This window comes from Felis catus, chromosome D2 (assembly GCF_018350175.1).
Source record: "Felis catus isolate Fca126 chromosome D2, F.catus_Fca126_mat1.0, whole genome shotgun sequence".
In the NCBI taxonomy this organism is placed as follows: domain Eukaryota; kingdom Metazoa; phylum Chordata; class Mammalia; order Carnivora; family Felidae; genus Felis; species Felis catus.
The window spans coordinates 85,033,848-85,060,234 of NC_058378.1; the positions used below are offsets into that span (position 1 = coordinate 85,033,848).

Genomic DNA, 26,387 nt, shown 5'->3' on the forward strand with positions numbered 1-26,387 from the left:
GGAAGGCCAGTCTTACGCTGATATCAGAGGCTGCCTGTGTCTGCATCTGCCTCCCTCTCTGCAGCGAGCTCCAGGAGGCCACCCAGGGCCCCGGCCAACTCCGCGCCAGCCCGGAGAGGCACTTCATGAATGGATCGCCAAGTACGATCACTCGGTAGAGCCAAACCTTGGATGTGCATAAAGCAGCAGCAGCTGGGGCTTTGCTGGCAAAGCAGGGATTTGAGAAACAATCGTTCCCATTGACCACTGGCTTGCCGTATATCAACACTGCACTGAACTCTTGTGGCCTGGACAGATTCATTTCTCCTCACAGCACCCATGGGGATATGCTCGGATCTTACCGGATGGGTGAGGTGACTGGGGGCACTGCGTCCACGGGTGGCGGGCATCCCCGTGTCGCACCCCTGACTCTCCGGGGGCACCCCTGCCCACTCGGGCACACGAAGGATGAGGCCAATAGCGGTTTCCTCTCTGAAGCATCCAAGTCGCCACCAGAACCCCCCTCGCTGTGCCAGTGGGCAGCTGGCCACAGCCACTCACACCTACGATTTCCAGCGTTTGGATGTAAACCCAATTTCCCCAAATCCAGACAACTGAGTATCATATCCGTGGAGCACAGTCAGCTATAACAGGACCAACTTGTGCTCACGTTGGGAATTCCTGCTCCGGGGGTGGAGGATGCACGTGAGGTACCCAGAAGCTCACTTTTCTATCCATTGCACTAAGGTTGCAAGCTGTCTTCTACAGATAGTGACCAAGGCAAACTGACCCTTGGGGTGTCCGCAGAAAGCATCAGGGACGTCCCATGCCCACCCGCATTGTCACCTGACACCACCTCCAGGACTGTGAGAGCACCTCACATGTTTGTCTCCTGCCAACAAGCCCAGGCAAATGGCCTTGCTCCCTGGAGCCCCGGTTCCACCACCTGTGAACAGGAGCTCACCTCGGGTCTCACAAGGCGCTGTTAGGATCAAAGTTGGGTGGGGAAAGCCCTGGTGGCGTGGCTGGCACACATGTGGCCCTCAGAACAGAGTCATTGGTTATGCTCCCTGTCTCAGAGTGATGGAAGGCTCTCTTCTAGGGATCGATGACTGAACCAAAGCAGAAACCTTCACCGAAATTCAAGCTAGTAGGAAGAGTGAGTTATGGGTGGAAATGGGTCCCCCTTAAGTTTCACAGGGTGAAGCCCTAACCCTCATGGGGCTATCTTTGGAAACAGGGTGATTCAAGTTATAGGAGGCCATTAGAATGGGCCCTGATCCCATGGGACTGGAGTCCTCATAGAGAGACTCCAGAGATGCGGGTGCACAGAAAACAGACCGTGGGGGACACGGAGAGCAGACGGCCACCTGCAAAGCAAGGAGAGAAGCCTCAGAAAAGCCAGCCCTGCTGATATCTTGACCTTGGGCTTCCAGCCTCCACCAGAACTACAAGAAGATAAGTTTCTGGCTAAGGCCTCCAGACCTCCTGTACTTTGTTACAGCTGCCCAGCAGACAAATACAGCAGGCATCCCTCCCCTCATTTATTGGTCCTTAAAATTCCATTTTCAAACTTGACTCGTTCATTGGTACCCTGCCATGTTCCAAGATGGACACAGGGTCTCAGAATCTATGTTTCCAGGTGAGTGGGTCCCGTGAGCGTATCCGGGGGGCCACCCGCTAAGCTGTGAGGACAATTCGGTCACATTTATAGGTATGTGGTTCTGCAAGCTCACGTTCTGCCGGGTGGTCTCACAGAGTTAACCGTACTGGTTTGCAGCACTGATGATGACCTTGCCGGTGGTAAGAGGCCGTGACATGTTTGCCGGGCAGGACACTGGTGCTGTGTCCAGAGCCTTGTCAGTGTTTCCACACTTCACGCCGCTTGGTGCGAGGTGGTCGGTTTCCACACTTCACGCTTGGCAATGCTAAAGAGGGTGCCAACCTCTGAGCTCTTCAGACCCTTCTCCCAGAGCATTTGGGACCACACCCATGTGTCTCAGCAGAATATTCTATGCTGGACAAATTCAAGGCATGTTCAGAGGATTTTTTTCCTCTCTTTTAAAATGCATTTAGGAATGACTATACTGGTGAGGTTGGGGATTCCAAGTACTCCCAATTACTGGAATGTTCTCCCCAATTTGAAATGTTTTCCTTGCACGGCTCCCAAAAATTTGCACAAACGATCCCACTGTTCGGGTTTGGATCAGAGCTCCAGCGCTGGCTGTTGTAGGAAGAAGTGGAGCAGGCAATTTAGACACCCCATTAAGGCGATAAAAACCTCTCTCTGCATATTGAAATATATAAAAGGAGCAGGGAGCCGGCAGTCGGCAGCATGAAAGCATTTGCTTGTGGGGCACCAATGAGGAACAGGTCCAACGGTTGGTCCAACGGATGAACCAAAGTGGTTGGGCGGGTGACCTCAGGGAGTCTGGACTCTGTGGGAGAGCCACTGGGCCCCCTACCTATCCGGCCAACCTGCTGGGCACCAAGAACAGTGCCTGGGGACTTCCCCACTTCTGATGTTTGTTGGCCATAAAGGAGGTCCTATGAATCCTGAAACCACTGAGGAGGAACAGGTGTCCATGGCCAGGAACCCAGGCCCAAGGTGCTCCAGGCAGTAGAGCCCTCTGCGAGCAGCCACATGGGGGCAAGAGGCTGTCGGTGCTGTGACGTCGGCCAAACACGGCTCCACAGGCTGTGCCCCCGAGCACCAGAAGCAAAGGAGTGAGCCCTCACTAATGGCTCCCAGGCCCTGAGGGTCCTGAGTCCTGAAAACAACTGCATTTTCATGGCAACAGCCGTCTGCTCTTAGGGCCAGATGCTTCGGCACTCTCCACCGTGGACATGTCACCATCTGCCTTGACAAGCAGCAGCAATGACGACCCCAGACCAAAGACTGGGACTCTACCTCCCCACTGACGTGCCAGGAACTCCCTTCCTCGGGCAGCCCGGACTGTGCTCCGCTGGGCTCTGCGGCCATCGATGGCGGTGCCGTGAGTGTGGGCAGCACCCCCGGGAACTCAGGCTGGTCGGTCCAGCCCAAGGGCAGCACCCCAGCTCACTGGCACTGCCCTCCATCCCTCCCAGACACACGGCCTGGCGGGAGTGAGAAGAGGGCTCTGGGCAAGTCCTTGCCAGCTAGACATGGTCTCTTGGGAGCGGTGGCCTCCACCCAGCCTGGGGAACCAGAGGAGGACAGGGGCGGGGACACTCTCTGTGGACAGGCCGAGCCAGCGCGTGGGCCCAGAGTTCACACAGACACGTCCTGAGGCCTGGGTGACTGCAGGGTGCCGAGGGGCTGCAGCCACTGACGAGCCCCTGCCTCGACGGTACTTATCACAGCAGGTGTGATGCCCCAGGCAGAGCCCATCTCAGGGCCTGGGCCCGCGCCCAGCAGGGGACTGAGACAGAAGGCCAGGCCAGCCTCCGGGAGGTTGAGGGGAGACCACTCATGTCTCAGGAGTGTCACCGGGCCAGAATGAGTGCAGAGGAGCATAAGAAGGAAGCCAGTGTGATTCCCAGTGTCCCCCCCCCCCCCCCATCAGCTGCTGCTTTTGCCAGGTGCTCCCTGGAGTCTTTGAGCATCTGCTTCTGGTTGTAATAGCTCAAAGGACCAACACACTGAGCCTGGTGTGGTATTGGTGGCCTGGAGCTACCACAACAAACTCTCACCAACCGGGTGACTTAACACAACAGAAGTGGACCCTCTCACTGCGCTGGAGGTCGGAAGTCCAGATCAGGGTGTCGGCAGGGGTTTGGTTCCTTTGGGAGACTCCAAGGGAGAGTCCACCCTAGGACGCCCTCCCGGCCTCTGGTAGCTTTGCCCACAATCCTCAGTGTCCTATACTTACAGATCCTTCCCTCCAACCTCTGCCTCCGTCTGTCGCTGTGTCCCTACTTTTGTTTTGTAACCACCCTCCCATTGGGTTTAGAGCCTGCCTTGGTCATGATCTCATCTTGATCCTTGATTACATCTGCAAAGACCTTTTTTCCAAATAAGGCTGAATGAATTCTGAGGTCCGGAGTGCACATGACGTTTTAGGGGCCACTATCCAAACCACTACAGTGGGTATGGGGACTGCTGGTCCAGTCAGCTGTGAACAGTATGGACATCGCCGTCCACACGAATCCAGGGCTGGGGGAGGGAGGCCCAGGAGGAAACTGATTCGGCCTCTCCTTCAAGACAGACTTTCCCTTTATTTTATAACCTCCTTAATTTTTATTTTAATTAAGTCCAATTACTGTAACAACCCCAGTGAATTGAAATCAAGGGTTTTATTAGTTTTCTATTGCTGGTGTAATAAATGACCACAAACTTAGAGGCTTAAACCAACCCACACCATTGTACAGTTCTGTAGGTCAGAAGGCCAACGCGGGTGTCAATGGCCTCAAGTCAAAGTGTGCCTGCGGAGCTGAGTTCCTTTCAGGAGGCTCCAGGGGAGAATCCATGTTTTTGCCTTTCTCTGGCTTCTCGAGGCTGCCCATGTCCCTGGGCAGTGGCTCTTCCCTCCATCCTCAAGGCCAGGAACAGCAGGCTGAGTCCTTCACTCTTCCTCTTCGGCCTCCTTTTTCCGCTTAGGACCCTGGTGATGACGCTGGGCCACTGAGACAATCCAGGATCGTCCCCCTGTCCTAAGGTCAGCAGATTAGCAGCCTCAACTCACTCTGTAATCTACATTTCACTTTTCACTTAACGTGTATTCACAGGTTCCAGGGATTGTGATATGGACACCGTGTCCAGGGGTGGGGGATTTATACATTATTCTGTTTACCACAGGGCTTTTCCTAGATATCTTCCTGCTGTTGGGATCTGACCTAATTCCATACTTGTCAGTGTACGTTTCCTGCATTAATTCAATTTTTTTTTAATCTAGGAAGACTTGTTATGTGGCCCAGCATGTGGCAATCCACCTTGCAGAACATACCACATACTCTGAAGTTGCAGGAATGGTGTAGGTATTGATTAGGTCAAGGCAGTTGACAACGTTTTCATAGTACTTATGTTTTAACTCTATGTCTATCAATTGCTCAGCAATGGCTATTAAAGTCTCTAAGATCATAGAATATCTACTTCTTATTAGGTGGGTATACATTTATAATTATTACATTTTCCTGATGAATTGACCCTTTTATTATTACGAAATGCCTCTCTTTTATCTTTTTTAATGCTCTCTCTCTGGAGGTCTACTTTGTCTGGCATTAATGTAACCATTCCAGCTTTCTTATGCTTACTGGTTGCATGATATACCCTTTTCTATGTATTTATGCTCAGCCTATCTGGGTTTTCATATTTAAAGTTATTATTTATTTATTTATTTATTTATATTTTTATTTATTTATTTAAAAAATTTTTTTAATGTTTATTTATTTTTGAGAGAGAGAGAGAGAGAGAGAGAGAGAGCGCATGAACAGGGGAGGGGCAGAGAGAGAGGGAGACACAGAATTGGAAGCAGGCTCCAGGCTCCGAGCCATCAGCCCAGAGTCCGACGCGGGGCTTGAACTCACGGACTGCGAGATCGTGACCTGAGCTGAAGTCGGACGCTTAACCGACTGAGCCACCCGGGCGCCCCTATATTTTTATTTTTTAGAGAGAAAGAGTGTGCAAGGAAGAAGTGGGGGGAAAGAGAGGGAGACAATCTTCAGCGGGCTCCTCGTTCAGCACAGAGCCCAACACGGCACTTGATCCCACAACCTTGGGATCACGACTTGAGCCAAAATCCAGAGTTGGAAGCTCAACCAACTGAGCCACCCAGGTGCCCCTAGAGTAATATATTTAAAAAATAGCTATTGCAGCTGGGTCTTGCTATTTTTAATTTTCATTTTTAACTGTGGTAAAATACGCATGAAATTTACCATCTTAAATGTACCATTACCATCTCAAATGTAATTTACCATTTTTAAATGTACAGCCCAATCATGCTAAATATATTCACACTGTTATACAACCAATCTCCAGAACGTGCTTATCTTGCAAAACCGAAATTCTGTACCACTAAGCAACTCGCGTTTCTCTGCGCCTATCACCGCTTCCAGCCCCTTGAACGTATCCGTTTACTTTCATCTCTGGGAGTCTATTCTAGGTACCTCACGTAAGTGGAATCATCCAGTATTTGTCTTTTTGTGACAGGCTAGCTTATTTTACCAGGCATGATATCTTCAAGCTTCATATATATTATAGCTAGTTTCAGAATTTCCTTCCTGTTTTAGGGCTAATATTCTATTGAATATATTTACCACATGTTGTTTAACCATTCGTCATTCACTGATGGCCACCTGGGTTTCTGCCATCTCTGGCTACTGTGAATAATGCTGTTATGAACAAATGTCTGTTCCTGTCTTTGCTTTCTTTTTTGCTTGCTTTTTCTTTTGGTACGTACTCAGAAGAGGAAGTTTATTCTTTTATTTTTTAATTTTTGAGGAATCGCCGTACCGTTTTACATACGAGCTGTACCATTTTACGTTCCCTCTAACAGTGCGCAAGGGTTCCAATTTCCCCACACCTTTGCCAACACATGTTATTTTCTGGTCTTCTTTTATAGCCTCCTAATGAGTAATGGTGTGGGTCTCGTTTCTCAAAATCCATTTTGACAATCTGTGCCTTGTAAGTGGAATACTCCGTTCAATACCATTTAATGTAATTTGTGAGATGGCTGGATTCAGATATGCTAATTTATTATTTGTTTTCTGTTTGTTCCCTCTGTTTCATGTTCCTCTCTTCCTCATTTTCTGCCTTCTTCTGGATTATCTGAATATGGTTTAAAATTCCATTTTTATTAATCTATTGTATTTTAGCTGTATCTCTTTACATTATACTATTAGTAGTTGCTTAGGGGTTAAAATAATTATACACCTATTAGTTATTATTGTTATTAATTATAAAAATATTAATAAAATATTAATAATTGTTAGTTATCAACTATTAAGCAACTAATTATTAATTATTAAATTAATTAATAAATAACTAAAATAATGTACAACTTTAGCTTTTCAGTTTACTTAGAGTTAATATTGTTCCATCATATATAAAACATAGAAACCTTATAACTGTGTAGGTCCATATGCCTCTGAGTCCTTTAGGCTATAGTTGTCACGGGTATTATATCCACATACATAATAAATTCCAAAAGACAATGTTGTAATTTTTTGCTTTAAACAGTCTTTCATATTTTAAAGAAATTAAGATTTTAAAAGTCTTTTATACTTGCCCACACATTTCATTAATTCCCTAAACTCTGAATTTCCAACTGGTATCAGTTCCCTTCAAATAACTTCCTTTAGCATTTCTCATGAATAGCAACAAATTTTCTACATGTTCTTTAATCTGAAAATATTTTCACTGTTGAAGGATACTGTCCCTGATGGTAGACTCCTAGGAGGACAGGCTTTTCTTCAAGCACTCTGAAGACATTGTTCCACTGCCTTCTGGGCTCCATAGCTTTGGATGAGAAATCTGCAGTATTTCCAAATCATCTTCCTCCAGTATAGTGGGTATAGTTTTTCTCTGGCTACTTCAGAGATTTTCTCTTTCTTTTGACTTTCAGCAGTTTGATCATGATGCTCAGATGTGGTTTTATTTATATTTATACTGTTTAGGGTTCACTGAGCGTTTGCAACTCAAATTTATGTGTTCACCAAGTTTAGGAAACTTCTTGGCCTCTACACCTTTAGCCACTTTTTCTGCTACGTTCTCTGTTGCTTCTCTTGGGACTCAAGTTGCATATGTGTTAGACTTTCTGGTATTGTTCCTGAATCTCTGTTTGTTATTTTCAATGTTTTTTTCTTTTCTCTTCTTCAGATTGGGTCACTGATATTCATTTAATTTCAAGTCTGCTGACTTTTATCTGTGATCTCCATTCTTATAATAACCCAATCCACTGAATTATTTTGTTTTAGATACTGCACTTTTTTTCAGTTCTAGAGTTTCAATTTCTTTTTTTCATGATGTTTCTTTCTCAGCTGTGACGTCTTGGTGCTTCTTTTACTGCTGGCATATTTTACTTCATCGAATACGGTTATAGGAGCTCCTTTAAAGTCCTTGTCTTCTAATTCCAACATCTTGAGATCATCTAGGATTGTTCTCAGTTAACTTTCTTCCTGAGGCTGGATCATATTTTCAAGCAAGTTTAGATTGTATCCTGGGATGTCATGTATTGGGAATGTTATGCTGCAGAGATTCTGGGCTGTTTCAATCCTCCAGATAATGTTGACTTTTTGTTTTAGTAGGCAATTAATATGACTGACCTTAAACTGTCTCTTTTGTGTCCGGTCAAATCACAGTTCAGATCTTATTATCTTTTAACTGCTGTGAGTCCTGCCTAAAAGCATGTGTAGTTCAGGGCTTTGCCAGAGACTTGGGTAGAGTTGGTTTTTGTTTCGTGGTTTGTTTTCATACAGAGTTTGTAGTTTTTACATATAAGAGGGCTAGGTCCATAGGAATTTACTTGGCCACACCCTTATGCTTGTTTCTAACACACTAGTGCTTTTCCCACCTGTCACAAAGCCAGGAGGCCTCTGAGCAGGTGACTTGGTGACAGATAAAAACACCTTCAGAAGAGACTGAGGAATAAAAGGCCAACTGTCCAAGGCTGAAGGCAGAGGCAGCTGTGGGCAAGCCTGCCTTCATTAGTCTGCTCGGGCTGCCATAACAAAATACCATAGACTCTGTGGTCTAAGCAACAGAAATCTGTATCTCACAGCTTTGGAAGTCCAAACTCCAGTCGTCAACACATTTAGTTTCTTCTGAGGCCTCTCTCTCCTTGGATTCAGGCCCACCCCATCACCTCATTTAACCTTAATTACCTTTAAAGACTCTGTCTGCAAATACAGTCACATTCAGAGGTACGAGAGGTTAGGACTCCAACACAGGAATTTGGGAGGAAAACCATTCACCCTGTAACACGGCCCTGTACAGGCTGAGGGCTGCCCTCTCTTCAAGGCTAGCATTCATCATTGGATCCACCCCGTGGCACCCATGTAATTACCATATTCTGATGAGAGACCTGAGGCTCACACAGTCACAGGGCCAGTGAGCAGCGTGTCTGATGCCCCCTCCTACGTCAGGCCCATCTGACCAGGAGCCCGCTTGGGTCTTGGGCTCTGGTGTTCCAAGCCCAACAGGTCATGGGCACCACCCACAGACCCTAGGACCTCCCATCACAGGACCAGAAGCACCAGTGAGGGCAATGATCACGTTGCACGGAAGGCACTAGATGGTTTTGGTGGGCCCGGTCAGTTGCTCAGCACTGGCTCCTGGCAGCCGCAGGAGCCTGGCCCTGAGGTAGACGGTTTTCTCTCCAGGCCCCCCAAGACCCCACCCAGAACCCCACCTGAGGGGCACCCCTTTCTCATCATCAGCTTCCTCATGGCTGCGTGTTGCTGCGGATACCCCATATTTCAATGGCCTCTGGTTTGCCGAAGGGCGAAGCAGACACTGCCCCATACGTGGGGTAAATCACGACAGAACGTGTTCGGAGTCCCCCACGTACGGCACGGCTGCAAAACAGGCGTGCGGCCCACCTGAGTATGCACTGCCATGCGGTTCCTCTCCAAGTGGAGGGCAGGGGTCCCGGGGGACGATGGCGCCTAGCAGAGTCCACAGTCCCATCCCGGAGCACCCAGCATCCCACGCTTGCCTCTCCCCACTGGGCGCCACCCTGGAAATGGAAACTTCTGCAGAGATGCGTCCCATATGAAACGGGTGGGCTCTTCTGAGGTGCAGCCAGAGGAAGGAAGCAGCACCCCGAGTGAACAGAATTGAAATGGTCTGGAAAATATGGCTTCGGTGTCATTTTAGAATGCAGGGGATACTGGAGAGTGTGTGTGGAACCACCCTGGGGCCATCGGAGCGTCTGGGTGGAAACAGGAGGGGGTGTGCCGGGCAGGGCGATGCCCCCTGCACCATGGGAGGGGGTGACAGACAGAGAGGCTGCTGGCCATTACGTTGCTGGCTCAGCGGCAGTTCACGGGTCAAAGACTTTTACCCAAGCGCTGCTACTTTGCCTCCGCTTCATTCATGCCATTATACTCATGCAGTATATTCGCGTAATCTGCCTCAATTACACTGTCTGGGGAACCACTTGGCAGCCATTAATCCCCTGGCAAAGTATTTGACAAGCAAACAAATTCAGAGAAGGATGGCTGACGATCCTGAATTTCAGCAGCTCCCCTTCTGCAAAAGGTGTCAGAGCACTTGGCCTCCCGGGGAAAAGCAGGTGGCTCGGGTCTCTGTCCTGTGTTCTGAGAACTTGCCCTTCCCACTGTCCAGCCGCTGGTGGTTCGTCCCCCAACCCCCCGCCCCTGCCTCGGGGAGACACCACAGCACGGTGGGCGTGCCCCGCAGAGGAGGGGCGGCACATCTAGCCATCAGGTAAGTGTGCGCCCCACGCTGCCCAGTGTAGGGTCACAACAGGAAGATGTGCAATTACAGGGACAAAAATACCCCGAGGAAATCAACACGGGACTTATTAATATCAGATCCATAGGTGACAACTGTCAGACAATCGGTCAACAAGGCCCCGTGTCTCTGTGATCCTGGCTAACCCATTACGATCTTTATGAAGTGTCCTTGTGGGGGGTCCGGATCTTCAGATATGAGGGGAAGCCCCTGCCCTTTTATTAGCAGCTAAGCTCTTTATACTTTGACCATATTGCAGCAGGTTAGATGTCTAAGCTTTATTGTCTTATGTTATTGAAAATCCAGATTCGGGCAGGCTTCTCCCTCAGGTCATGCTTTGTCTGCGAATACATCCTCATTTCTCCATGTACAGAGACCGTCTGGAGAGAGGCAGAAAAAGATTATGACTGTAATATACTTAAATCCAATTTATTTGCCTGACCAGAAACTTCCACCCTCCACAATAGCTTCCTACCCGAGATGCTGTCCTTAATTCTTTGGTGACAGGGAGGAACCCACGGCACTGGCTTCCAGCAGGTATGGGCACGGAGGGCAGGCGTGGGTCCCCGGGCGTCCAGGCCAGTGGGTGGTGGCAGTGCCCCCGTCCAGCACGGACTCAAGTTTCTGCCTCAGAACCTCTCATTTGTCTATTGGGAATAAATCCTCAGCTGCATGATCCCACCGGAAGAGAAAGACATCCGGTGGAGAACAACAGTCTAGGAAAGGTCCCTGGCCCCTCGACTTTTGCCACAGGTCCCACTTCTGTTCCAAGATCCATCTGTTGGCTGCCAGCTCCTGCCCAGGCTTTGGCCCCTTCAGGCTGGTCCTTACAGCCACAGTTAGGGTCTTTATTAGCCTGTGTTAACATTTCCTCCAGACTCTGCCTCTGGACGGAGCCTTGCAGCCTTTGAGGAAAATAATTTGGGGGAGGGGAGGGTTGTTTTCTTAATTAGTATTTGCTCGATTTTATTTTTTTCTTTTTCTTTTTTTAATGTTTATTTATTTTTCAGAAAGAGAGAGAGAGGGAGATACAGAATCCAAAGTGGGCTCCAGGCTTCGAGCTGTCAGCACAGAGCCCGATGAGGGGCTTGAACCCATGAACTGTGAGATCATGACCTGAGCCGAAGTCGGACGCTCCACCAACTGAGCCACCCAGACACTCCAGTATTTGCTCAATTTAAATGATGGGATGCAGAGACCAGCCAGGGCAGACAGGGGATATGGGCGGGGTCCACTGCCTGGAGGGTGTCAACCATAGCCCTACTCCCTTCCCACCCCTGCCCTGGCAAAGCAGCACTGGTGCCTGCCTTGGCCTCGAACTGCCCACTTCATGAAGTTGGCATGGGCTGCCCTCCTGCTTATCACGTGCAGGCCTTGCCCACGGCCCCAGTCCATGCGCCCTGGAACACGACCAGTGGGCATCAGCTGTGCGTGCTCGTCCGGGACAGGCCTTGACAGAGGGAGGAGGCAGGGACGGCAACCCAGGATGAAGCGATGACCTGGACGGGTCTGAGCTTGGGGCAGGGACGTGGGGCCTGGAGACAGGGTCCCAGTCGGCAGGGAGGACCCAGGAGAAGCCAGAGAGGCTGTGCAGAGTGACGAACGGCTGCCAGCTAGCCTGGAATGTTCCCACGTTAGCGCTGAAAATCACACGTCGCAGGAAACCCTGCATCACAGGAAAATGGGGCTAGCTGGTCCCCCTAGCAGCCAGGAATGGTGATGTGCTGCTCTGTCCCCTCTGGGTGACCCCGCAGGTCAGCTTACAATTTGGGCCTGTGGCTCATTCGTAATCCACAGATGATAAGGATGCCTTTTTACCTCCAGAAACTATGGCTTCTCATATACTCCTTTGTTTGGGTCCAGGCACTTTGGATGACCGTGAATTTGCTGTTCCCAGAGCTAATGGCACGATCCATTTAAAGACGTGGCAAACTCCAGAGCATGGATGGCAGAGGGTTTGGGATAAGAAACCGGCCTGGCCGGGAAGCCGGCTCCAAAGTCAGCAGCGGTCCTGCGTCCAGCCTCCTGACAGTGGGGGTGCTCCATGAAGGGGCCCCTGTCCTCTGCCGCTCTCCCCTTCCCTGGGATGACTGTGAGAGTGGATGCATCCGTGGGGACGCTAGGAATGCTGGGAAATCTGGCTGTCAGCAGCACCAGCGGGTTTGGGTCCACAGGCCCCAGGCCCCACCCCCTACTGGGCTCAAGATGCCCCCGGGACAGCCAGTGGGTTGCCAAGCCGACCACAAAGAGTTCCTGGAACCGCATCATAACATCTGCTGGTCTCTGCTGTGCAAGGCACCTGTGAACATTTGACCCTCTCCAAGGCGAAGGCCACATCAAGGCTCCTCTGGCAAAGCACCTGAGGAAGTGGGTCATTCGGTTCACGGACGCTGAGGACTGGTGTCAAATTCTTCCCCCTTCCCAGAAATGAGACAGCAGGGAAAGTCTTGGGGAATCTCTCCCGCCACGCCGTGCCCTGCCTGCCTACTGCCGTGAGCACCTTCCTCAAAAGAACAGAATGAAGAGGCCGCCGTGGTGGGGCAGGAGGCCCAGCGACAGGGGGCACCAAGGGCTGTGGGGGCTCTGGGAAACCCCACGGGCCTCCTTGCTCAGGGGACCACTCCTGGGCCCTAGTGAGGCCCCCACGGTCACCCCCAGACCTGCTGAGGCGGGTGGGAGGTGCTGTGCGGCCCCAAACGGGATCACCTCCTTCCGGTCACTGCAGGGCAGTCTGTGACGTTTGCTTCACTTGGAAGGAGACAGAGCTCCAGAACGGACGTCGTGCCAGGGTGAAGCTGTGTTAGAGACACAACGTGATGCAGCAAACACCTAAGTACTGGTGCTTTCGCTCCTGAGACACACGGCTCCACAGACTTAAGTCTCTAAGGGGGTCAGTTTCCACATATGAAGTTTGAGCCGGGAAGGGAGAGAAGACAGTGGTCTTTTTAGTAGGTCCAGGGAGCAAGGCTCAAAACGCACTTTTGGGCATAAATCTAAGCGCAGAATCAATTCTCAGGAAAGCAACTAATTAACCAAAGAGCGGAAACATTTTACACGTTAATAGGTTTTGCCAAACTGTCTTCCAAAATGACTGTGACACTTTTTAGAGCTACCAAGAGTGAGTGCATACTTTTTCCACATCTTCACCAGCACCGAGTATTATGCCTTTAAAAAATTCTTGCCAATCTGACCGTAAACTATCTAGATTAGATTTGCATATTCTCACTTATGAATTTTAGCATTTTTGCCGTAGCAAAAATCCCAGAGCAACCCAAGTGTCTACCAATAGCATGCTGGCTGTGTGATCTTAACATGACTTTAACAGGATGATCCGGGTCTGTGCCTGTGAGTTACGTTCACAGGAAAGGCCTCCAGGACATGGTAAGTGAAATGAAAGTTGCAAGGCCTTTGTGTAGAAGTTTAACAGGCTTCCCCCACACACTCATATGCATACCTGTGCACGTGCACACTCACACACACACACACACACACACCCAGGCAGACTGTTGTGGGCAGGGGGGTGGCGAGATTGGGGAGACAGGAGACGGAGGCACTTCCTGGGTTTGGGGGCTGGGCCTGGGTTGGGGTAAATCAGACACGGCGAGGCCTCCAGGTAGATGGAAAGATCATTCTGCAAGTGTTAACCACTCTGGACAGTCTGGATGGAACTAAATTAACTGACCAAGGAAATATATTAGAAAACAAAAAATCTGCTAATCGGATTGAATTTACACTCTTAGCAGAGTTTACAAATGGGTATGAGCTTTCTTTAGCTCATCTGTCCAGGACAACACTGCGATCCACTTTACTCTCCATTTTCTAGAATAGTCTTGGACTTGTGTGTCTCGGGGCTGATGTGTTTCAGGCTGAAACGGAGCTTCTTGGAGCTTCTCCCTGGAGCTGCCCAAGCCACCGAAACCAGCCCCTCCATGCCCGCCCCTCCGCTCTCCCCTTGGCTGTGCTGCCCCCTCACCTCGAATGCCTGAAATTCATTCTCTGTTCTGTATCTACTCCTGTGTCCTCAGACCCATAACTACCCAGAGCCACATGCCGTCTTCGTCCTTCTGACCAAAGTTAGAAAGCCTACGTCTGGCTGGGGTGACAGGCACCGGAAGGAGGGAAAGAAGGTCTCGGAAGGAAGGCGGGCCTCTTCACCTGAGGAAAAGTCACCTGAAGGGGTGTCGGATGACATTAGGGAGTCACTGTTCTGTAAACGACGATAAAAGTGATGCCGAGATGCCCTCACCTGCTACAGGCATGTGCAGGAGTATTTTCAGATGACGTGAAACAGTGCCTGGGTTTTGCTCAATACACCTCAGGACAAAAGTCCTCAGAGGGCGAGGAACAGCAAGACTGGCGGAGAGTTCATACTTGATAGAGGCTGGCGGCATGCGGGGACGCCTCATCTCCTGAATACTTTTGAGCACGTTTGAATTTCCCCCAGCGCTAAGTTTCTGTAAGCGCCTACCGATAGTAAAAAAATAAAAAGAACAAGGGAGTTGAGGGGCCAATATACTTAAAATCGGTTATCATTATTTACAAACATGTTGGTATTAGCAAATCCAGGAGAATTAATTTGTTCAAACATTAAAAGCTAATGGGAAAGTTTGTCAGCTGGCCAGATCAAACATAACTATGGAGATCTAAAACTCCTCCCAAAAACCAGCCATGGGAAACACCACCGGAAAAGATTTTTTTTAATGTTTATTTATTTTGGAGAGAGACAGAGAGACAGAGAGAGCATAAGCAGGGGAGGGGCAGAGAGAGAAGGAGAGAGAGAATCCCAAGTAGGCTCCACGCTGTCAGAGCAGAGCCCGGAAGTGGGGCTCGAACTCATGAACGGTGAGATTGTGACCTGAGCCGAAATCGAGAGTTGGATGTTTAACCTACTGAGCCACCCAGGTGCCCCTGGAAAACAGGTTTTTTTAAATACGCCATTTATAATAACTGCCCACTATCAAGACAGTGCTGGGTCTCGTGTGCGGGTAGGAGAAAGCCCCCCACCCCTGCGTTGCCCTTTGCTTTCTGGGTCCCTAAGCAGCTGAGACATGGCATTCTCCCCACAGTGCTTCTGATCTCCCAGAAGACGCCGCGTCTCCTTGCCTCAGGGGGTGCTTGAGTCCTGCCTCCGCATAACCAGGGCATCCTACCCACTGCTTAAATAAAAATGATGGACCGCCGCCCCGGGGCAGTGCAGAGCTCGGCCCCCTACAGGTGGGCCCTGCTTGCAGCTTGTAGATGGCAGGGAACCTTCTAGTTCACACATGATGGACTTGAAACTGTGAGGTTTGGGGCAGTGCCCGGTGGGCCCTCACAGTCCATAGCATCCAAGGGCACATCAGCCACATGAGGGGTAGAGCCCCTGGGGCCTCCCCTGACCAGCACCTCTCAGCCTGCAGACTCCAGGCGCCCGGATCTTACGTGCAACGCTCCACCCTCAAGAGCCTGAGCCTAGTGGGAGATGGCCACACCCGCTGAGATGGGCACTTCCCCACAGCCGTGCCCGGGGACTATGGGCCCCTGCAGGTGAATGAGACCCAGAGAGTTTGGTTTTCCTGGAGGGCAGGGACCAGATTCCGGGGGGCTGTGCAGGTGTTTCCCGGCCGGGCAGGCTCTGGGGGAGGCATCGGGCCATGAGGCACGCACTCCCAGCCTCTTCCCTCCTGCCGGGGAGGCTACGCTGTGGTCTGCTCTTGCCATGCCCATCAGATGACTTCCACCCAAAATCGCCACACCTGTTACCGGCCGCCACAACTTTCAAGAACAGAAACGGAAATCTACACGTGTCAGTTGTGCTCAGTCTGACACCAGCAGGTGAAGTGCGTGCCCCAAGACCGGGCCAGCGCAGCCCCCGAGCCCGGGATTCGGCATTTCTGCAGCCGCCGCTGGGCCGGGCACCGTCGTCTAGAGACCACAGCGCTGTGCTCGGACCTTCGTTCCAGACACACTGTTATCCTGCAGCATTTTTGCGTGAAGCAGAGGCCGCAAAGCCTCACAGACAGGAAATCATCTTGAGGCGGCCGCGGCGTGGCCAGTCACACCCCACACTGACGGAGATGAAGCGGTGACTCGGAGGGTCACGTCCTGTCACACCCGCGTGGTGCGTCCGTCAGCCCAGAGGCGGGGATGCCAATTCGAGGCGGCCACCGTCCGCTCCCCTTGGACGCGCTCCCCGGGCCCCCGGGGCAGACTGATCACTCAGCCTGACGCGAGTAAGTCGTAGATTAGATTCCACACATACTCCCAGGAAACCCGACTGCGCCTACTTCGGTTTCCGGGCGGCATCCGTCACCTGTGACGGGACACGGGATGTGCGCAAGCTGTTTGCGCACGAGCCGGTGAGATCCCGGTGGACGCGGGCGGGAGGAGGCTGCCCTGGGGACCAGGCAGGGGGGCGGCCCAGGGAGGGCGCGCGGAGGTCCCGTCCGGGCTGGCCGGCCTGTCCCCTCCACCTGGTGCCCGCCCCCCCCCGGCCAGGACCCGCTCCGGGAGCGCCCGCCCGCGGTCCACGCGCGGGAAGGCGGGCGTTTGGTGGCTCTCGTCGCAATTCGTTTTAATTATGTGCGTCATAAAAAGACCACCTGTGGATGAGGCAACGCTACCGTAAGAGGCTCAAGGTTGCAGCAGGGAATGCTTCATCACCGAAGTGTGTTTTCCCCGAGGAGTTCTGCGACCATTTGATTTAATTTTTAATTTTTACATTTTAATCAAAAATAGATCAAACGGTGGTGGTCTCTCCGGGGAAACATACTTCAGATAGGAAGCCGGCCATGCTCCTCTTAAATATGTAAAGCTGCCATCTCTGCGTGAGTCGCGGGTGGCCCCCGCTGCCAGCCGCCCCTGCTGGGGGCCCGGCGCGTTTCTGGAGGCGCGAGGCCGGCAGGTGGCTCCACGGGCTCCAGCCCCTCGTGAGCTCTGAACGACGGACCCCGCGTGCATTTCACACAGGTGACCGCACCGCACGGGGCCCAGATCTCCCCGCACGGCAGGCCCATCCCCCGGGGGGTCCCCTTACCTCTGCAGGGTGGGGAGGGGGGCAGTGTGGGGTGCGGCTCAGGTGTGTGCGTCTGTACGTCCGTGCACAGTTGCTTCTAACGCTCTGCTCCGTAACAGCCAGCAGGGTAACCGCTGGGTCACAAGGAAAGGTACATGCAACCTCATCCAGGCGCCTGCACAGAAGACGGCCCCCCGGCTCGTCACCACGGGACTCGGAGTCCGCCCCGGCTCCTGCTGAGGTCCAGGTGGGCTCTGAAAGGTGGGCTCCTTTGTGACCCCAGGTGGCGTGCCTTGTGCCTTCTGCAGCAGCTTCTCTGGCTTGGTGTTCCCATCTGTGAAGTGGGGACGAGGCCGGGCTGTGCCCCGGGTGCAGTCGTGGGGACCGGGAGTCCGTCGAAGAAACATGTCGGAAAAATCCTGGCTGCACAGAAGTGCCCGCTGTCATTTTGTCCACGTCATACTGTTGCACGGGGACGAGAGGCAATCTGCTGTCTCATCATCCAGAGAGGTCTGAGGGTCTGAGGCATGAGGCTCTGGGCGCGTGGTGGGGAAGTAGCCAGGGATGGAGACCCGGGGCCTCCAGGAGCCCTGCCCCTGCAGAGGCAGCAGCTGCCAGCTGCCCTCTATCCCCAGGACTCTGATCTCCCCTCAACGAGCAACCCAGGCATCCAGGCGCCCCCATTACAAAGCCAGCAGATCCCACAAAGTTGGGGGAGGGGCTACGGGAGGAGAGGGAGAGCCATCCACTTTCTCTGACTCCTGTCCCTACCTCGGCTGAGATGGCTGACACCTCGGCCACATCCATGTGGCTCCTGGAGGCACGCCTTCACACGTTTATAGTACAACCGTTGCCTTGGCCTCTGGTGCCCTGAGTGGGGGATGTTCCCCCCCTCCCATCAATGACGTTTACATAAAGACCTACTGGAAGGATTCTTTCTGATCTGGCTCCAGGGAAATAATGCAATTTCTCTCCAAGAAAAAGTGTGCTGCTTCCTTTCTCCAGGCCACGGGGATATACATCAGTCTGTCCTCGTTGTTGCCTTAGAAGCTCAGAGAAGTGTGTGCTCAAATCTGGCGGCCGGCTTTTTGGTCTCGCCGCCTCTCCTCCAGCGCAACATAATTTGTTTCTCCTCCACCCCTGGCTCATCACTGACATGCTCTGCAGGGAGCTGTCCAGCTCCCTCTCCGCGCTGTGGGACAGTGGGGCTAGGGAAGGGCTGCAACGGCCACGTCCCCTCCCTGGAGCCACCCACTGAGGCCGAGGGTGGCGGATGAGCCCGTGGGCGCCTTACCCACCAGCCAGGGGCCAGTGGGGCAGATGGGCAGAGACCCAGCTGGCGGGGGCTCCCTTTCCTCCCCACTCTGTCTTGTCTTCGCTGCTTTCTTCCTTCCCATGTGCAGAGCACACCCTCCGGGGCAGGGCTGTGACTCCCTGAGCATGGTGTGCGACACAGTGGGCAGGCCCTGATCTCCCAGGTGGGGGCCAGGGGACCGTGCCCAGGGATCTGCTATTCCCCAGCTCCTGGGAGGTGCTCAGGCACCCTGTGGTCGCGGCTGGCGGCTCCCTGCAGAGGCAGCCAGGCTCACGCTGTCACCAAGGACGGTTTCTGACTCCGCAGTCATCCTTCGTGGCTTGGTGCTTGTGCTGCCGGAGTGACAAGTCTTTCTCAGGTAACACGCGGTAAGTGCCTCTTTCAGTTCTGGGAGGGAGGGCCTCCCCCTGGCTGGGCTGAGTCTGGGGTTTAGACCTTGAGGACTTCTCTAAAGTAACACAGAGAATCTGAAAGTCGTAAGAAACGTTTAAAATGTTAAATGAAAAATTCAAGATACTCAGTTGTGTGCTGCTCAGCACCAAAGCTGAGAAACAGAGAAACACATTAGAAATGGACTATCATCGGTGATAAAATCGGGGGCAGGGGGGGGAGGGGGTTCAAATGTCATGGGAGGTGTTCTGTGGTCTCTCAGCATGCACGTGTGTCTTTCACAGAGGAGAGGGGTCATCAGGACACGGGAGACACAACTCAGGGCAGGTTCAGAAACAGGGAGCAGGTGGTGGACTCTGACCTGGGAGAGACACAAGCTGGGGGCACAGGTCCAAGGAGCCAGAAGGGTCCCTCAGACCCTCACACGCCTCGCAGAGCTGTCTTGGCCGTGCACACCGCAGGCCTCGCGGTGTGGGGGCCTCACGGTGGCCGGAGCTCCTGAAGCTCTCAAGGGTTATTAAAGTCAGTTCAAAGTGACCCTGTGGGTGCCAGGGTGCCCTGCCCAGCTCTGGGCACCACTGAGCAAAGCCCATCCCTGCCTCCTCCTCAAGCCCAGCACAGACCTCGCTTGGCTACACCATTCAGTTTATGAGTCACACTTTCTCATCTCCAAAATGGATGGCGGCACCTTTCTCAGGGCCATGGTTGGTGGGGGGGGGGGGGAGACGATCAACGGAGCTACAGGTGTGTGGGATGGAGTCCTGGCCCGCCAAGGCCGGCCTCCCCCAGGGTGTCTGGGAGAAAGACGTGCGTAGACAAGGGCCTGATCCCATGGGAGCTCGAGCGCGCTCTAGCACCTGCAGGTGAGGGAGAGGGGGTCTGTGGACCCCACACAGTTCAGTCGTTGGCTCAGAGCTGCCCATGGGAGGCAGGAGCACCAGCCAAAGCCCCCAACATTCGGTGCCTCCACAGGATAGTCAGTGGAAGGAGACAACGCCTTGGAGGAAGCGACCAGGACAAGTCGGATGGAGCCGGGGCTCCAGGCCTGGCCTGGCTGCAAGGAGGCCCCGAGCGAGTGGCCTCCGGTCTGCACTGTCTCATCACAGATACCTCTGCCTTTTCCAATATGAGGAGCATTCTTACAAGGATACAGGATTACAGTAGGAGTTTAGACCAGGTCACCTGAGGATCAGAAGGGTCACCACAGCCTCATGGACAAATTAAGCACCAGCAGAGCATTTGAAAATTCCTGCACTAACTTGGAGAAAAAAATACACGTCCTAAGAATGTTTTCCAAACATGCCTGTTCGTGCCAGTCCGGTATCGGTGGAGCTCGTTTGCGTCATAAACATTCGCCAGCAAATCTGAACACCGTGTCTGGGGGCAAATCGGACGATCTTATAATTTAAACGAGTTGTACCAATATGTCATTTTCTGTCAAGACCCAAAGGTTCCTGGACTGGGGCACAGCATGACACCAGGTAAATGCTGGTCCGCTGCTGTGGGACTTCTGAAGTCTGCGGAGGCCACAACTGCCGTTCTTGGGGGTTTTCGGGGACAGTGAGTCAGATTTTCTTGGTCTAGCCTCTCTGTCCAGGGTGGTGTTCTCCAGGATAAAAGCCAGGACATGCCAGGGCCTCCTGGGGGCACATCCACCCTGTCAGGACTTTGCCGTGGGACAAATGGCTCGCTGCAGGAATCTGCGGTCTAGACGGGACAACAGCCAGCATGGGCATCTCTGAAGCCTCAACTCTGGGCTCACAGGTCCTGAGCGCATCTATCAATTACCCGGATGCCAGCGAAACCACGCTGTAAGTGGAACCATGTGGGGAGACACAGGGTCCTTGCGAGGAGTCTCCCCCTCCTCTGTTGTCATGGTGTTTCCCTAACCTCCCTGGCCGTGGGGGGTAGCAGAACAGCCTCCAGTGGCGGCCATAGAACAGAGGACCCTCCCAGGGGAGCGGCAGCATCTGGACCCAAAGGGAGAGACCGAGAGCGAGCACAACCGTCTCTCCCAAGCGCTCCTGCTGCAACAGGTCAGTGTTTGTTTGTTTGTTAATTTTACTGTGGTTAGATACTTACCACGAGATCTAGCCTCTCGGATCTTCAGGTGTGCAATACGGTACAACATCTACAGCGTATTCATCTTGCGTAGCTGGAGCTGTACCCCATGGGCAACAACCCCTCACGTCCAACCACCATTTTATTCTTTGCTTCTATGAGTCTATTTTAGATACCTCACTGAAGCAGAACCGTGCACCATTTGTCCTTCTGTGACTGGCTTGTTCACTCAGCATAGTGTCTTCCAGGTTTATCCATGTCGTTGGATAATGCAGGATTTCCTTCTTTTCTAAGGCTGAATAATATTCCACTGTATGTGTATACGGTATTTTCTTTGCCCGTTTATCTGCTGATGGACATTAGGACTGTTCACGTCTCGGCTCTTGCGAATAATATTGCTATGTATGTGGGTATGCTGAAATCATTTCAAACTCCTGATTTCAACTCTTCTGGGTATATACCCAGAATCGGAGCTGCCAGATCACATAGTAGTTGTATTTTTAATTTTTTGAGAAACTTCCATACTGTCTTCCACAGGAGCCGCACCAGTTTGCATTCCCACCAACAGTATATAAGGGTTCCAATTTCTCCGCACACTCACCATCCCTTGTTGTCTCTTGGCTTTTTAGTAACAGCCATCCCAGCAGGTATGAGGTGGTATCTCGCTGTTTTGGTTTCTATTTCCCTGATGACGAGCGATGTTGAGCATCTTTTCATGTACCTGCTGAAGCCATCGTACTCCCTGACTTTGAAATATAGTACAAAGTGACAGTAACCAAAAAAGTATGCACTGCTATAAAGACAGACATATGGACCAGTGGAACTTCAGAATTGAGAGCCAGAAACGAACACATATACAGTCAAGTGATGTTCAACGAGGTGCCAAGAACACACAACGGGGATAGGAGAGTCTCTTCAGCAAATGGCGCTGGGAAAACCGACAGCCACATGCCGAACAATGAAATTGCTTACACCACACACAGAAATCAACTCCAAGTGGACTGAAAACCTACAGATAAGGCCTGAAGTTCAAACTCCTAGAAGAGAACACAGAGGAAAAGCATCACGACATCAATTCTGGCCGCGATGTGATGTGGCGTGGACCAGACGCCGAAAGCAGGGGCAGTAGAAGCAAACATAAACGAGGAGCACCATGTGGAACCAAGAAGCTTCCACACGGCAAAGGATGCCATCAGCAAGGTGGAAAGGCATCGTGCAGAATGGCAGAAAGTATTTGCAAACCGTCCGTCTCATAAGAGGTTGATTTCAAAAAATATATAAGGAACTCCTGTAACTCAACAGCACAAAAGCTAATAACTCCATTTAAAAACGGGCCAAGGACCAGAAGAGACATGTCTCCAAAGGAGACGCACAAATGGCCACAAGTCCTTTTTCATGATTTGGACGGGCACCACTCCTCCTGGCCGTACTGCGACGTCCTGCAGGGGTTACTGGGGGAGGCTGGAGTCTTTCAGGGACTAGAAAAGACACTGATGACCCCAGAGGTGAGTTTCTTGTGCTAATTCGAATTAATTATTAAGGGGCCTGTCAAGAATGTTTTTAAAAATTAAGAGATTTAGATCGTCACTGAACTGGGTTTCTTGAAACAGGAGTAATGGGCCTCACCATGAGAACGACCAAAAAGATCGCTTCAGTTGATGTATACGTTTATGCTGATGGCTACATCTTTTCTTGTAATTTTATTCTTTTTCTTTTTAAGTTTATTCATTTTGAGGGAATGCGCACAAGCAGAGGGGAGGGGCAGAGAGAGAGTTCAGACACAGAATCTGAAGCAGGCTCTACGCTGTCAGCACAGAGTCTGGTGTGGGGCTCGAACCCATGAACCCTGAGATCATGACCTGAGCCAAGATCAAGGGTCGTATGGTCAACTGACTGAGCCACCCAGGAGCCCGTTTTATTCCTTTTCACAGAGGTCATAACTAAACCTGATTTAAGTTTTTATTTGTGTAATTATTTTCATGTAAGTAAATTTAGATGCCAGTAAACAACTTGTCTGTTGTTGTCTGCCCTGAATTTCAGCTAAAAAGTCACTGCATTTTATAAATGTACAATTACCCCTTACTGGCCTGAGCAAGCCGTTCCGAGTGCTTGGGCTCCTGTCCCCGAACGAAGGCTGCTCCCCGTGCCCCCAAAGCTCCCCTCTCTCTCCTGTCTACCTTGATGAAGGAAGCGGGGGCGTGGAGAACCACACACATGCAGTTCGCACGCACGAGCGTTTATCGTGGACACACTGGACGCGGCACCTGAGCTGGCTCACACCTGTGGCACTGGCTCTGGGAGGAGATGTAGATCCTGGAGTGCAGGGCCTGGAAGGGATGGGCGGGCAGAACCCTTGGCCGAGTCCACGAGAGCGGGAAGCACAAACCCACCCTCTGCATCCGGCCCCAGCAGTCACCACAGAGGGACCCAGTCACCTGTCCCCGGCCCCCCACCCACCCTGGTCATGCGCACGCAGCCTCCACCAGCCCAGCCCAGCCGTCCAGCTGCTCAGAAATGGCCGGTACATCAAGCCGACCCGCCGTCCGGTCCGGGCTCCACTGGACATCGAGCTGTTTGCCCACAGGGGGACTGGGAACTAAGGAGCTCGGCTTCGGAACGGATCCCGGCGCTCACCTAGAGGGCGTCACTGCTGAGGTCTCGAGCCAGACAGTTACTTACATTCGACATCAGCGGCGGGGCCCGGTGGCAGGGGGCGGGTCTAAGACGAAACATTAGGCGTCCGAGGAGACTCCTTCCTAGCAGAAATGTACACGGAGCTCAGCGCTCCGAGTGGACTTTCCTTTTTGTCTTCATTTGATCAGCTGTGCCCTGTGCCGTTCCCGCGTGTCACGGAGGGAAGGGCCAACCTGACCCACGCCGCTGCTGCCTGTGACCCTCCCCTGCGGCACGATACAGCACACCCCTGTGTGACGGGCGTCACTGGGTCACTGCCACTGCCCCTGCCATCCAGCCAGCCTCCCCCAGTAACCCCTGCAGGACGTCACAGTACGGCCAGGAGGAGTGGTGCCCGTCCAAACCCCCGTCAGGGCTGTGTGCCCCCAAACGTGGGGATCAAAGAGTCATCCCCAGCTCTCTGTACCGATAGGACTGAGGATGAGGGCTTGTCCAGTCCCCAGGTCACCCCAGGGTCCTCAGCGGCTGGAGGAGGAAGAGGAAGTAGGAAGTGAGTGACTGGGGTTTGGAGCACCACAGCGGATGACTCATGGGAGAGAAGAAATGCCTCCATTTCTCACAGAGAAGGAAAAGACTGAGTCATCATAAGTCTTGACTGGATTTGTTTTATTGTGGTAAAATACACAACACATAAATTGGACTGTTTTAAGTGTGCATTTCAGCCGCATGAAGCATGTTCACCCTGCTGGGCATGCATCACCTCCATCCATCTCCAGAACCGTTTTCTCTTCTCCAGCGGAAATTCTGTCCCCGCTAAGCAACTCCCTGCCTGTCCCTCTGCACCCTACTAAGTTTGCACCAGATGGCCCTGTCTTCCTGCCAGGCTGCTGAAGTGATCATGTAAGGTGGCTGGCTGGCAATCCTCCCCACATATGCATACGTACTGGTAAGGAACCGACGGGCCAGACGTTTCCCAAGGTGCTAAAGTGCACGCAGAAATCACGAGTCCTGGTCATCCTGGTCATGAGCTGGCAGCAGGTCCTGGGATGAGGTCTGGAATTGCGCTCTCCACGTGGCCTGCCACCGGGGGGTGGGGGGGGGGGGAGCGGCTTTCACCACAGTTTCGAAGTCAAAGGCAGAGAGAGCGAGGCTTTTCAGCTCTGTCGCTGACATCCTGGGACCCAGGGCGTTGGGCTCCAAGGCCCCATGCGTGTGTACGCAATCACTTTCACGAGTGCCAGGCCCCGTGCAAAGTACCTAATACCTCATGCCATTGCTCACTGCCCACCGCGAGTTAGGAGGTGGGCGCTGTTGTTGTCCCCATTTTCCAGATGAGGAGGCTGAGGCACAGGGTCAGAGTCGGAAGCAGCAGGGGAACCCCAGGCAGGTGCCTACCCCAGGCCCTGAGACGCACCAGACCCCACTACTTCCGGTAGTGGGCTTGCGGGCTGCCTAGTCCGGCAAAGTATACTATTCAACTTATTCCAGAACACTGGAGAGACTTTCCACATAGCACAGAGGAGCCGTCTGCCCCAAAGTTCCCATGTCACAATCTAAATGACTCAGGTATGCCCAGATTCCCGGAACGTGGCGGGCGGCATTTCCTGGGAGCTACGGAAATGCAGAACGCAGGGACCCTCCCCAGACCTGGTGTCTGCATCTGGACAAGACCGCCCCACCCCTGGGATCCACGTGCAGCCTGAGGAGCTGGGGTCTGGAGGGGCCCGGTTCGGACCACAGTCTGGCCGTGGGTGACTGACTGGGCCTTGCTCAGCCGCTGTCCTTATTAGTACAGTGAGGGTACTTGTTTCCTCAAAGGGTTTTGGATTATTAAAAATGATCACTCAGTACACTGTTGGGGGGAAAAAAACTGCACTATTCAGTTTTAAACAGCCAGTTTCCAGGAAATGATCTGGTAAGACAGTTATAATCAGAAAATTTAATGGGAAGAAAAAAAGATACCCAGGGTTGAGTTTAAAGTACAAGACCTGTGCTAACAAAACAAAAACCAAGAACAGGAGAAAAGGAAGCACGTACACACACAAGAGTGTTGATCGTGGCACAATGCCGTGTCTCTGAGTGGAAGTCTCAATAGTGGAAAGTGGCTGCTTATCCTGCAATTAATAGCAAATTCAGCAGAAATCCAACTGATGTCTCATGTGGCTTTTATTTGTGAAGTCTGACCAAATGATTCTGAAGGCGATCTAGACGAATAAGCACACAAGAACAGTCAGCAGCGTTCCGACAAATGACAGGCGATGACGGAGAAGTAGCCCGTGCCCAGGAGAACGGGACCCAGGCCTGGGCTCTGGCTTTGTCACCTTTCTGCACGTGTTATGTCTCAATAACAAAAGTCTCACACACACACACACACACACACACACACACACACACGCACGCACCCCCCCCCCCAAGCACACGATGCCACAGCCAGCAGATGAGAAAGATCAAAGAACAAGAGAAAGCACACAGTAACCCCACACATAGTAGAAATGGAATTTGTAGTCAGTGGAGGCAAATGTGGTTAGAATAAATGGTTAATGTCGGGGAAGAAATCAAGGTAGACATATCACCCTTTGCGCAACCCCCCCCCCCCAAATTTTTAGCTACAGCAAAGT

General features: G+C 52.2%; 1 protein-coding gene across 1 annotated transcript in view; it reads right to left on the reverse strand.

Moving 5' to 3' along the window:
* Positions 1-10,531: 10,531 nt before the first annotated feature.
* CD2H10orf143 (chromosome D2 C10orf143 homolog) overlaps positions 10,532-26,387 on the reverse strand; it is a 66,586-nt gene continuing 50,730 nt past the window's right edge. Inside the window, exon 4 of the mRNA XM_045040856.1 lies at positions 10,532-10,755. Coding sequence (XP_044896791.1) covers positions 10,654-10,755 — 102 coding nt within the window. The 3' untranslated portion in view covers positions 10,532-10,653. The remainder of the gene's footprint in view (positions 10,756-26,387) is intronic.